This window comes from Henckelia pumila, chromosome 1 (genome assembly GCF_033568475.1).
Source record: "Henckelia pumila isolate YLH828 chromosome 1, ASM3356847v2, whole genome shotgun sequence".
In the NCBI taxonomy this organism is placed as follows: Eukaryota; Viridiplantae; Streptophyta; class Magnoliopsida; order Lamiales; family Gesneriaceae; genus Henckelia; species Henckelia pumila.
The window spans coordinates 155782076-155796162 of NC_133120.1; the positions used below are offsets into that span (position 1 = coordinate 155782076).

General features: G+C 33.2%; 1 protein-coding gene and 1 pseudogene across 1 annotated transcript; both read right to left on the bottom strand.

Annotated features, from left to right (window-relative positions):
* Positions 1–2163: 2163 nt before the first annotated feature.
* On the bottom strand, positions 2164–2523 carry LOC140874283 (probable glutathione S-transferase). The gene has a single exon (XM_073277556.1). It carries the CDS (start codon positions 2521–2523, stop codon positions 2164–2166), a length of 360 nt encoding a protein of 119 aa, XP_073133657.1.
* A 9155-nt stretch (positions 2524–11678) lies between these two features.
* On the bottom strand, positions 11679–12692 carry LOC140875465 (probable glutathione S-transferase; annotated as a pseudogene).
* Positions 12693–14087: the final 1395 nt, after the last annotated feature.

Sequence of the window (14087 nt, forward strand, 5' to 3'; positions counted from 1 at the left end):
TTTTTTTAATGTGATTAATCAATAATTGGACCATATATATAGCATATTATAATTCCTATGACAATTATCTGATAGATAAGATATAGAGACAATATTTTGATTTTTTGATGATAATAAAAGCCGAATTGTCTTTATATTGAAACGATATTTCAGAAGTAGCAGCTATCAGACCAGATATGAGTCAAAAAAAGATAGAGAATGTGAAGAGTGATCAGAACAGAATAAGAACAGAGCAGCATAGACAGAGTCAACAAATGAACAACAAATATAGATTGTGAAGCCTGAACAGAATGATCAGCAAGAAAGTTCTTTCTCGAACATCATTAAGTTCAGACAGAGAGTTCAGACGTGAACTAATAATCGATCCCTGTTAGTATTTGATCTAACTTATTGGATAAATTAATATATCTGACAGTTCGAGATTGAGTATTAATCGATCCATGTTAGTATTTGATCTAACTTATTGATTAATACTCAATCTCGAACTGTCAGATAGATTAATTGTTATCCATATGCATTGGCTGAAAAATATCAGCTAGAATATGTATGTGTATTCAACTGAGATAAAACAGAAGCTGATAAAATTTTAAGAGAAACTGACTAACCTATGCAGAGTTAGATCACGAGAAAGAGCAACTTAGATATAAGTTGACTCAGTGATTATATGTTCATGAGAATATATATGATTGCAGAAGTGCTCAGAAAGAAGAATAAGATACTATAGAAGAGAATATATCAGACTAGAGATCTAAAGCTCACAGAAGTGAAGTAAGTAGTACTTCAGTTAGCCATACAGCTTATGAGAATCAGCAGTAAGAGCGAATGCGATTTCGAGGACGAAATCATTCCTTAGAGGGGAGGAATTGTAAGTCCCAAAAAATATTAAGTTCTTAATTATTGGATTTGAGATTTAAATTTCGAATATGAGAAAATATTCATTTGATATATATATATATATATATATATATATATATATATATATATATATATATATATATATATATATATATATATATATCAATTAGACATACGCCTAAGCAGCCAATTAATGTAACAACATTATCTTGAAAACCATTATTTTTTTTTATAAAAAATCGAGATGGTAAACAACCGCCTAACACTTAACTGACCTAAACTATGCTTTTTGGAACACTACCTATCTAATGGCCACGCATCAACTGAGGCCATCCAAAACCACGCTTTTTGGAACACTAATGCTTACATATCAACGGAATGCTAGCTAATTTTCTTTTGAATTTAACTAAAATACCTAATTTTCCCTTTATCACAAAAAATGAAACATTTATTAATTATTTTTTATTTAAAATTAGGCTTATTCGTATGTTATGCTTGAAAAAAAATAAATTGGTTCAAATTTGATTTGTACATACTTTTCAATAGAATAGAATTAGATACGTCTATATTATATATCAAGCAAATTTTATTTAATGCATACAATGCCTAAATAATTTTTCAAGTAAATAGTTTCATAATATTAAAAGTAAATTAGTTTTATTTTTATTTTTTAAAAATAATGTTACTAAAGGAGTACAAGACTACAAGTCGCAGCGTGTTTGTATTAGATATTGTACGGCTTGTCAAGCCTTAAGTCTCAATTTATAAGGACATATTTTCAAGCAAAGCCGGTGGGCGGTGATCATCAAGATATAGATTATGTTGCACCTAGGGTTTTTTCAGTGATATATATCGTAGTACAGTTATCCAAATGTCGGGTTTGTGGTCACAATATCACATACAAATCTACTTTCGTTTAGACAAATTTGATCTTTAATCAATACCAATTAAATTGTTTAATTTTGAGATTCTAAAAAAAACCACAATTTTTTATGTTATTTTTTTCAACACTCCAGAAATTGAAACAAACATATCTAGACATCAACAAATTACGCAAACACATTTATACTTTTTTAAATTCGAAGCACTTTTTTTTTAAAAAAAGAAGCAAAAAACTATTCCCACGAACACATTCTAAAAAAATGCACCTAAATACTTGAATCAGGCAAAGCTTATTATTGCATAGAGATCAAGCTTATCATTACAACAAAATAAGCAAGAAACCCGACATGTTGCAACAATACTAGTTTACTCCCACAAACGTAACACAAACATTAATAGATGGCTCTCATTCAGCTGCAGTACTAGCTAGCCAGTCTTTTGAAAACGAGTCCGGAGTCGCAAAGCCAATTCATCCCGATCAGGCAGATGTTCCTTAACAAAGCTCGAGTTGACGTACTCGCTCATCCATGCACGCAAGTTGGGGAACTTCTCTTTCGTTATGAGTTCGATTCCCGCTATTTCGGCGACAACCACAGACCAATAGGCAATGAAATTGCCAGCAATATCAACCAGCCCAATACTATCTCCCCCAAAGAATTTCTTGCCTTTTAGCTCATTGTCAAGATGTTTTAGCAACTCTTCTGCTTCTTCCTTGGCTTTCACTTGCTCCCCCCCCTGCACTCCAACAAGCCCTCCACATTGCTGGGAAGCACTGAAACAAAACATATTCTTACATCAAATAAATCCATCAGACCAACGGGGCTAAACATGCAAGACGGAAAAAGGTTAATTAATGAGATGCTACCTTTATGCATGCTAATATCTAAATCATGCATATGATGATTCGTATCTAAATATAATGACTATAATTAATATTATAATACTGACATAGATTGGTTAAAGTAATACCCTTCAAGTAACGTTAAAGTACATTATTTATTTATTTATTTATTTTAAAAAGAAACCATAATCATTAATATGATAATATCTATCTAAATTGAACAAAATTTTATATCATGTATTGTCAACTTTATCTTTTATTTGTACATATTGATTTATTTGACGAGGATATTTTTGTAAAATGATATATTAATCTTTTTGGTTTTTATTTTTTTGTAAATATATTAATTGAACATATTTTCCACGAAAATCTTAATCCCAAAATATTGAAATTTCAAAATCCATTGGTTTTATTTGCTTTTAGATGAAGAGCCCGTTTGAGAACACTAGACATTTTGGAAAAAGCACTTATTTTTTAAAAAAAGTGTTTTTCTTAAAAAGTTAAGTGTTTGGTTACAATAGACGTTTTAAAAAAAGCACTTATTTAAGCCCAAATAAATGCTTTTTTAAAAGCCAGAAATTTTGGCTTTTTGGCTTTTGCTTATATTTTAAATTTAAAAAACATTTTTTAACATTTATCCAAACACTAAACTACTTCTGCTTTTTTTTAATAAAAGCACTTTAAAAAGCTAAACTTATTTAAGTGCTTTTTTAAGCCAATAACTTTTGTTTCCAAACGGGCTCGAAGTGATTTGTAGAAGATTGAAACATTGAAGTTTTTTTTTTTATTTACTTATATAGGGTGAAAAGATTTTTCACACAAAAAACTTAATTTGTTTAAGGACACGACGTTAATATACATTATTTGACACAAATTAGGATTAATTATTTTATAAAGATAAATTAAAGTAACAAAGTCAAATGATTAAATTGTGTGTTACTGAGGTAGGTGTCATGAAGAAGGTTTGACATAATTACATTTCACTAAAGTGATATGTGCATGATCAGATATAGAAGAGACATAATTCTTAAAAATACTTTGTGATTGTTTATTTTATCCATATATATATATATACATATATATATATATATATATTGTTTATTTTATCCATATATATATATATATACATATATATATATATATATATATATATATATATATATATAAAAGAGACCCAGATAATATTTTTCAAAAGCTTAATTTATTAATTATTAAATTTAACAATATATGATTGAATAATATAGGTTTACTAATTTGAACTATTTTTTCTTCTTCTTAAATATTAGAAACTATATATAACAATATATTTTTAAAAAATTGCTTCTTTCACAAAGAAGAAAAGATGGATGATAAAATTAAAAACCGTGAAAGACATAAAAGTTCAAAATATAAAAAAATTAAATATTTGACACAATAATTTAATTTAAAATTTAGAATTTATTATCAACTAGCGACAATGCACATGCAATACATGTGCCTGAACGTTACTTACTCGAGTCTATGTTACATCAAAAAAAGATAAAGTGTTGTGATAGAAATTTATTGAGTTACATTATATTTACATGTTATAATTTTGACCGAATATGTGCTTGAAACTACGTTGTGCTTGAATTATTGGATTTTTAAATTTTTTGCATAAAAGCAATTCCTTGTGGTCAAACTGTGCATGTTTCTCACATAATTCAACAATGTTACTAATGATTAGATATCACAGTAATAACTTGACTTCTTTGCACTTTTATTCCTTTTTAAGTAGCAAAACTGACGTGAGATCGGATATTACTGACACAGTGTCTAAACATTAAAAAAAAAAAAAAAAAAAAAAACAACAACAACAATAATAATAATAATAATAATAATAATAATAATAATAATAATAATAATTCGAACACTCCTTGACAACCATGCTTTTTTTTATATATACCATATGAGAAGAACAACAAATGATGTTTCATGTCTATTATATTGTGAAACTTTTTTCCAAATGATCGAGTTTAAACTGGATTAATGGTGGTTATCAACTTTTACTTTCTCACTGGGCGGTAGAGTTCTCTCTGAATGGTGCACCCATCAAGATTCCAGCTCTCAAACAGCACATCAAGGTACCTTACCGATTGTGAGCCAACATTGTGGCCAAAAATATTTTTACTAGGGCTAGACCATATGATAAAGTAACACTTAAAAAGTTTTAATATATGGCCTCCATCGCATCTAAGATCAATGTTAATTGGTTTAATATTCTTTATGGGACTCTTTGTGAGATGACTAAGGGCAAGAATAGTTCAGAAGGCTTTGCACTCTAAATTTGCCACATCTTGGGTTTACTGGGTGTTGATCTCTTTGCCACTGAGCTCCTTCACCCCCTCAAAATGGCTCAACGTGACTACCATCAAAAGTTTTTGAAGAAGAATCGGGTAACCGATGATATGCTCCGTGAAATCAAGCAAGAAATCGGAGCTACACAGGCTGCTTTGGTGAAGAAGAAGCGTTGCAAGCCACTTAAACACAATGCTATTTTTGACTCAGAAGAGGAAGCCGATATAATGGATAATACTTCAATCTATCAAGTTTTTTTACGCTCCTTCACCTGCTCAAAAAGCAGATGCAGCCAAGAGAAAAGGTGACGAAGGTGATCAACCCAAGACAAAGAAACTGAAGTCTTTGTCTGATGTCACATCGATTCCCACCACCAGTTACATCACTAACTGATCAACAAGCACCAGTTGAGAAAGCCACACTACCATCACCGATCGAGGAAGTCTCTCAACCCACACCGATTGAGGAAGTTCCCCAGCCTGTTGGACCCTTAATTTTGATAATAACAAATTTAATTGTCAAGTTTTGTAAAACAAGTAAAAGATCTTGAACTGCTCAACAGAGTCTTCGAACTGCTTGAACTGCTCAACAGAGTCATCGAACCGCTTGAACTGCTCAAATGACTATTTGAACTGCTCAAAGCATTAAAGACTTCTCATCTGCTCAAGAAGACTCTTCGTTATATTTAAAGATTTCCAAGAGAGAATTTATTGTCCATATTAAAAAGCCCAAGGATTAATTCTCACCCATCTTGGATCTCGTCTCACATTTATAAATACATTTATAAAGACTCTTGAAACTATAAACAGACAGATCAAACAGAATTTAAGTCAACAAAAAAAACATTGCAAAAGATGACTATATATATTGGAGAGAAAGCTTCAGAAAAGAAGTTAATGAAGAAATACAAAGAACATAAGAAAAGCTATCTCTCCGAGTAATTTGAATTTACATATCTCATTTGCTCACCAAACCCAAATATACAAGTCATTCATCAGATCATCTAAAAGGATCATAAAGGGAATTAGGAAAACTCTCAACTGCTTATTCAAAGAAGTGTTGAAAGAAGATTTGCTCAACAAATTGAATCTACGGATTCACTCAAACTCCAATTTGTTTCATTCGTTGCTGCTAAGACTCGGTGTCTTATTTTGTATGGTGTACTAGGAGTTCCAATCTAGGAAAAGAATAATTCTTACGATTGAAGTGAGTTGTATACAAAGGAGTGTATAAAACAAAGTTTTCTAGGGAATTTCTTTTCTAAGTGGAAGAAGGGGAGACGTAGAAGCTTTTTTCTTCTAACTTTAATAATATCTTGTCTTATTTATTTTATCTGCACAAGTTATTTTCATCTTTATATCTATTGATATCACAAAGGCACTTGGGCTGTTTATCCGCACTATACTAGTAGTCCAAACTGATTTTGAGAATAACGGAAATAGTCTTGATAATTAACATTATTAAGACTGCTTGCAAAAAGGTTTTTGAAAAAGATTTGAAATATTTTAAGTGTATATTCACCCCCTTCTCTACACACATATTTGACCCTATCACAGCCAACACCGGTTAAGACAACATCCAAATAGCCAGTGGTCAAGGAATCTCATGCCTCTACTGCTCAATCTCACTACACGCGACTGGTAAGTGAAATCAAGATTGTTGGACCAACTATTTCATCGTCATCCAAAATTCTAGAAGTAAACACCAAAGACAAAGGAAAAGCTATATTGCTACCACCAAGGAAAATTCCATCTGTAGCGAAGATCGAAGCCACCCTCATCTTATCAAAAATTCTCTGAGCTCTGCGCCTAAGGCTGAGAGAGTTTGAGGAGTGGTTCATGTACAGAACTGAGATTATATTCTCTTAGATTTTGAAGGAGAAAAACTTGGCCAAATTGGAAAAATTGGAAGATAAAATGCTTATTCTAACCTCCTCTCCCAGCATAGAGGTATTTATTGGAAGACACAAGTTGGTTGATGTTCAACTCTGAGATAGTTTGCTCCGATACATCATCAATCAAAGGAATACTAATTTTGATCACACTAGCGCTCCCGATGACTTTGTGGTACTTGATCTATTAAAGCATGGTGTTGATATAACTGCAAACTTCCTTCAACAATACTGGCTCAAACATGATATAAGCACTATTCTTACTATTGCTTACATAGAGTCTTGTAGCAGAAGTCAAAGATATGCACCTTACCATGGATGGTCATGATGAAACCGATGTTGGCGAGCAAATACTGAGCCTAGAGGAAGAAACTTTTCAAGGACTTCGAGCTGATGATACTATATAGAAACATTCTTTATCTGAGGCAAATAATGCTGGAAATGAGGAATCAGCCTCATCCCATGAATGATGCCTCGCCTCCTTGAGTCTCATCACCATTCGTTCCTACCACTTCACTAGTTGACACCTCATCATTTGATCAATCTCATGTACCTCTTGCTCCCACACCTCCAATTATTCCAACAGGTACTGCCTTGGAAACTCCTCTTCCAGAGATACCATCAACTTCGGTGGATGAGGTCGTTAAGCCCATGACAGAGTTTGTGCTCTTTAAGGATCCAATAACACACATGGAAACAGAAACTGGTCCCAACAGCTCATCTCTTGAGACCATCTTTGAAGAGCCCCATTCTCAGTTTCCTAAAGCACATGTCCCAGAAACCACTACAGTATCTCCACCACCTTCTCCTGAGAACATGGAAGAAATGAGAGATTCCTCACATGTGCTGCCAATAATAGAATGAAATTCTGGAGCCCAAGACAAGGAGCACATTTCTCCATCCATTAGTTCTAGCTTCACAACCTCCCGTGATCAGATCATAGTACCTATCGTTGAATCATCGAACAAAATAGTGTATGATCATTTGGAAACTCTATGACGCACCATTTTATCCCTGGATGATCATTTAACGGGAACCAATGTTGGAGTTGCTGATTCTCGTAAGACAATCAAGACCAAACTATCTTCTCTCTCATCATAAATACGTCTCTGTATGGAATCGATTATGTCACATAAGCGTACCAACAAAAAAGCTCTCGCCGCCCTCTTGGGTCAAGTATTTCAAAGTGAGAAGCGCATTAACCAACATACAAATGCTCATATTGCCACTTTGCAAGCAGAGTTGAGTGCTCACTTTGATGCTCGAATGGACTCCCTCCAAGAAACCCTTGGGTCCCAGTTGGGTGAAATTATTACTCATCTCTCTCAGGGTGATGCCAAAAATGGGGGAAGAAGCGAGATGGTAAGAAGAATAAGTTGAGATATGGAAAGAAGAGGAAGAGCGACGTAAAGCAGAAGATGCTCAAAGAGTTCATGACAAGAGAATTGAAGAATCTTGAAGGAAATGAGATGCATACGAGAAAAGAAGACAAGGAGGTAGTGGTGGAGGTAGTAGCTAGTTTAGAAGATAGACAATCATGTTTCTTGAAGTAGGTGTAATAGGACTATCGTCTTTCATTTTGTAACAATGCAATTAATTTCCTTAATGAATTCATTTTCCTTTCAGCTATTCAGTTTGGAGCATAGGTTTTGTCATCACCAAAAAGGAAAAAAAATTGTTGAAACCTATATTTTTGTGATAACAAAACAATATATCATTGTTATAAATTGTGTTGCCTTTCTATGTAATACAGGTGATGACCACTAGTCTTCGAAGAAACAAGTGTCAACCGCTTACTTTGAAGTATAGAGGTATCGACCGCTAACAAGCACAAGACAATGACAAGCTCCTCGACCGATCAAACACAATTCACATCTCTCGACTAGTAATTAGCTTAGAATTCTGCTCAACTGGATCCTATAAGATTTCCTCGACCGCTCTACATGCTATCAAGTATCTCTCAACGGTCACAAGGAGAAGCTTTCTAAACAAGGAACTATAACATTAAAAAGCCTCCTAAAATATTTATGAGCAGCCAACAAAGAATGTTGGAAAGGTTACTCAAAATGATTACTGAAGCACCTAAGATCAGAATCTGACTGCAACCATTACCTCTCAAATATAGAAAGAGCCAAAACTTGCATTTATTGAAAACCTTACTTATAATATAGAGGATAACAAATATAGTACCAATGCATTAAAGATGTTGGGACTCTCCAAGCAAAGGACAACAGTCAAAGGACATCTGCATTTAATGAGATTCTATAAAGACGTTGGGAGTCTCCATGCAAAGGACACTATATATACAAGAGATTGCTTGAAAAAAGAACTACGAAGAATACTTTGCGCAATTCTTAGCAATTTATCTGAACACTCCTACTCGATCTTATTTACTTTGCTCATCTCAACCCTCACTAAATCAAAATGTCAACAGATCTTTTAGGATCATCTAAGAGTTCTTCAAATCCCTCGACCACTCCAAAAAGAAATTTCGAGAAGAAGGATTTGAGAGTTTGAGTTTAAGAACTCAGACAGAGCTGTATTTTCGAAGAAGCTTGATAAGAAGTTTTAATCTTATCCTTGTTGAAATCTAGGAGTTCCGAATTAGGTAGTGATTAAGTCCTAATATCGGAGTGAGTGGATTACAATACGTTGTAATAATCGAAGTCTTCTAGTGAATTTTTTCCTATGTGGAAGAAGGGGAGACGTAAAAAGATTCAGCCTTTGAACTTCCATAATCACTGCTCTACTTACATTTCTGCACTTTATATTACCTATCTTAACCGTGATTCGAATATATAAATGTCATTGAAGTACTTGAGCTATTTCCGCACTTATTTAAGTTGCTCAAATAATTTTGGAAGTTGAAAATATCAGTTGAGTGGACTCATATTCACTCAACTCATCATTTTTACTCAAAAGATTTTAAGAGTATGTATTCACCCCTGTCCCCCCTCCCCTCTACACACACACACCCGATCCCCAACAAATTATTTTGGTTGAATACCCAACACTGACCCCTTGCCCCTTCATGGAACCTCCCATGTTCCTTACTAAAAGATAAGGTGGTGATTTTTCCATCCAAGATCATGATATGTGAAGTCCCTGTTTCATCTCTTTTGATATCTATCGATATCATCGCTTCTGACAAATTTGTAACTTCCTCCTATATTGGTACAAGATCAGTAGCATGGGGTTCCCAGAGACATGTTCAAAAGTGTTTTCATCTGATCCAGAAACAAAAACCACTTCTTTTGAATATTAAAACTTTTTTATAAAAGTGTTTTTTAAATATAAAATTTTAAATTTTGTTTTAAGAATAAATATATGTTTCAAAAATTATTCTATAAAAACTTTTTAACATTTTCAAAATAATTTTATTTTGATTTTCATCATTATCTTTCATTCTAAAAACATATCTCCATTGTTCTTTAAATGCTATATTTGAAGAACAATTTTTAAGTGGAGAACTACATTTTTAGTTATGGTATTTGCATTTTTCCACCTTTTTTAATGATAACGGAACTCTTAGCCGTTATCTGTCGGTGTGCATTAGGTAAACCCTCGAACTAATATAATAACCTACAAACTACTCTAGTCAGGTAAACCGCACTGGACAAGTATTGTGCAATAGACTAGTTCAATAAAGTATTGGTAGGGAGAATCGAACACCTGACCACCGGCCAAGTGCTTACCTACTCCACCAACTTGGACACCCTCTCGGGGATGCATTTTTTCACTTTTATTCCTATTATTGATGAATTTGTATTTCAATCATGTAACTTGCATTTTTTTTCATTTTTGGTCCTATTACGGTGAATTTTCATTTGTAATCTTGTATGTATATTTATTCATTTTTTGTCCTTAACTTGCATGTAATTACTTTCATTTTTGATGTTTTTTTAATCAAAGTCTATTGTGTTTGCTGGTCATAAAAAGGATCGGTGAAAGAAAATACAAGTTAAAGGACCAGATATGAAACTAATATACAAGATGACTACAAATAAAAATTCATCATAACAGGAGCAAAATTGGAAAAAAAATATAAGTTATATGAATGAAAATACAAATTCATATTTAACAGGACCAAAAATGAAAAGTTCAAATAAGATGGCTAAAAATGTAATTATCTGCTTTTTTAAAAAAATTATAAAATAATTTACAAATATCTTGTCCAAACACATGCTTTAAATTTTCACTTAAAAAACCGAGATAATTGCTTATATTACATCTATGAAATCATGAGATTGCTGAAAACTTCTTATTACTATTAACCTCATGTGTTTTGAAATTTTGAGCATAAATACCCCTGAAAACACGTACGAACAAGGGGCTGTGTGCTCAAAATAAAAATATAAGAAGGTATGTGCTCAAGATTAAAAAACACTATTAGTTAATAGATCATTCATTTTTCATATGAGATTTTTAACAATCTTAGATAGTATTTGCAACCTCTAAAAATAAATAAATTAATATGGAAATTATCTTAACGATTGCAAACACTACCTTAATATTTACCGGGAATAGTGTATGCAATGTCTTCTTTACTCATGACTTTCTTCTTCACATTGGTTTATGTCTTGTCCCCAGCCAGAGCTCCTTTTATGACATTACATCATCCGAGATTTGATTCATATATCCATTGTCAATATCTCGTTTTGACTGTTCTGTTCAACTTCTCGTATTATAATATTACTCCATATTGTTCCACTGAACAAAATTATCGTCTTGGTTTTCTGATTCTGTGCGCTTTTAAGTTGTTTCTTTACTTCCATGACCACATTCACACTCCATTATATCTTCGTTCCTAGTGCCAATGTTTCGTTATCAATAAATTATGTAAAAACATTTTTTGTATTCAAACTCATAAGAAAAAGTACTGAATACAAACACACGATGACACCCATGATCATATCTTTTTTTTTCCCTTCGCATAAGACGCAGTCCCAAATCCCACAACACAACGAACTATAAAGCGGAATACCCGAAATTTAACAATAGATTCGAGGTCCATTATACGATATATAGCATCGACTTGTATTGCAACAAATACAAGTCTACGCCAAATGTATGGTTCTGCTCACTTAGTCTTCTGAAAATAAGCCCGTAAACTCTCGACCAATTTCTCCCGATCAGGCAGATGTTCCTTAACAGTGCTGGAGTTGACGTACTCGTCCATCCATATACACACATTCGGGAATTTCTTTTTCGTTATGATCTCGAGTCCCACCAATTCCGCGATAACCACAGACCAAAAGGCCAAGAAATTCCCGACAATATCGACAAATCCTATGACATCTCCCCCGAAGAACTTCTTGCCTTTTAGTTCATTGTCAAGAATTTTAAGCGATTCTTCTACTTCTTCCTTGGCTTTCGCTTGCTCCTCCCCTGAAACCGAAAAAACCGTCCTAATTGCTGGCAGGCACTGGAAATTAAAAAGGAAAAAAAAAAAATTAACCAGTCATTATAATGAAAATATATATCCATAGAAACTTGCAAATGTTTACACAAAATAGTACCTTCTCATCCAAGAATCTTGCCCAGAAACGTGCCACGGCTCGGTCGTAAGGACTTTTCGGCAAGATGGGAGGGCCGTTTTCCCAAGTTTCGTCGATGTATTCAAGGATCACCAATGACTCGGCGATGGCCTTGCCATTATGTATCAAAACAGGAACTTTTTTGTGGACTGGATTGGATTCAAGAAGTAAAGGGGATTTGTTTGTTGCTTAGATCTTCTTGTATGAATTCATATTCCACCCCTTTCAGTTTCAGCGCCCATTCCACTCTACAACTATACGGGCTGCGCCAAGAACCAAGTACCTTCACTCCCGCCATCACGATCACGGTCGTTTTGTTTGTTTGTTTGTTTTTTTTTTTTTTATGTGTTTCCGCGTGCTTTCCTCTGGTTGGGAGCTCATTCTTATAAAGGGAAATTCGACTTGTCCTCCACGAAAATGCGCATTAATTAAACTCAGTGATTTCAAGTGAATGGAGCGTGGAGCTGAACAAAATACCAATTAATTGAATATATATATTATAGAGTTTTGATATGTTGAGCACCTATCATGTGTATTTATGTGTGCACCTGCTGATGTGGCGTTCACCTATTGGATGTAGAGGATGCCACGTCAGTGGTGCACACAAAAGTGCACATCATGGGTGCTCATAATATCAAATCTATATATATATATATATATATATATATATATATATATTATTTTTTGTGACAAGTTTAGCTAACAATTCTTGTCTCATCAAGTCATTGTTTATGTACAGTTCAGTTGCGGCTCTCGGGTTCGATGATAATAAATCGATATATGTAGATAACAAGTTAGCTAATGAGTATTATCTTAATGTTAAATTCAAGAGTTCAATATTAATGTGGATGTATGAAGTCTATATGACCAAATTAAAATTAGATTTTTAGATGTAGTATGAAGATACTACCGTTGTCTAAATTATTTTAATTTAAATTATTTTAAAACTTGAATGAAACAATGTACAAGATAAATATGCCAATTCATACCCATCGCACCTAACAACTAAAACTTAACATACGTACAATTAGATGGTTAATAAAAAAAAATATTGGATGTACCATATAATGCACCATAACATGACAAGGATTTCCGAATATCTACTTCATCAATAATCTAATCGGTCAATTGGTAATTAAATTATTTGAGAAATTCATGAACCGAGATTGGATGGTGACGTATGCCATGAGCTCAGCGCCATGTAATATTTATGTATGGCGTGGAACTCAGAGCCGTTATTTTTTTTGTGTACATTGGGTAAACCTCCATACTAATGCAATAGTCTGCAAATCACGCTAGTCAAATAAACTACATTGGGTAAGTTTTGTGTATCAGACTAATCCAAAAAAATGTTCGTAGCATAAATTGAATACCTGACCACCTGATATTGTTTGAGAGATTCACGTGTTCATATTTAACCTCACCATGGTTAAAATTATTTTAATTTTTTGACTAAATTAAATGTATAACATGCCTATCATTGGGTTGGGCCCAACGGATCGACCCGTCACATCACACAATTTAAGTAGATTGTGTTGAAAAAATTTCAACTCAACTAAAGGCGGGTCAACCTGCGTAGGTCGCGGTCCTAGGCGAGGCGGGTTTGTGTTGGCCCGCGGGCTTGGAGAAATTAATTTTTTTCCCTTTATGGTGATATTTGCATTTTTTTCTAATGAAGTTGTAAAATTTTTTGTATTAATTACTTTATATAAAATTTACACATGTAAAATCAATAATTAAAAATTCTATTAATATGTTTTCATTA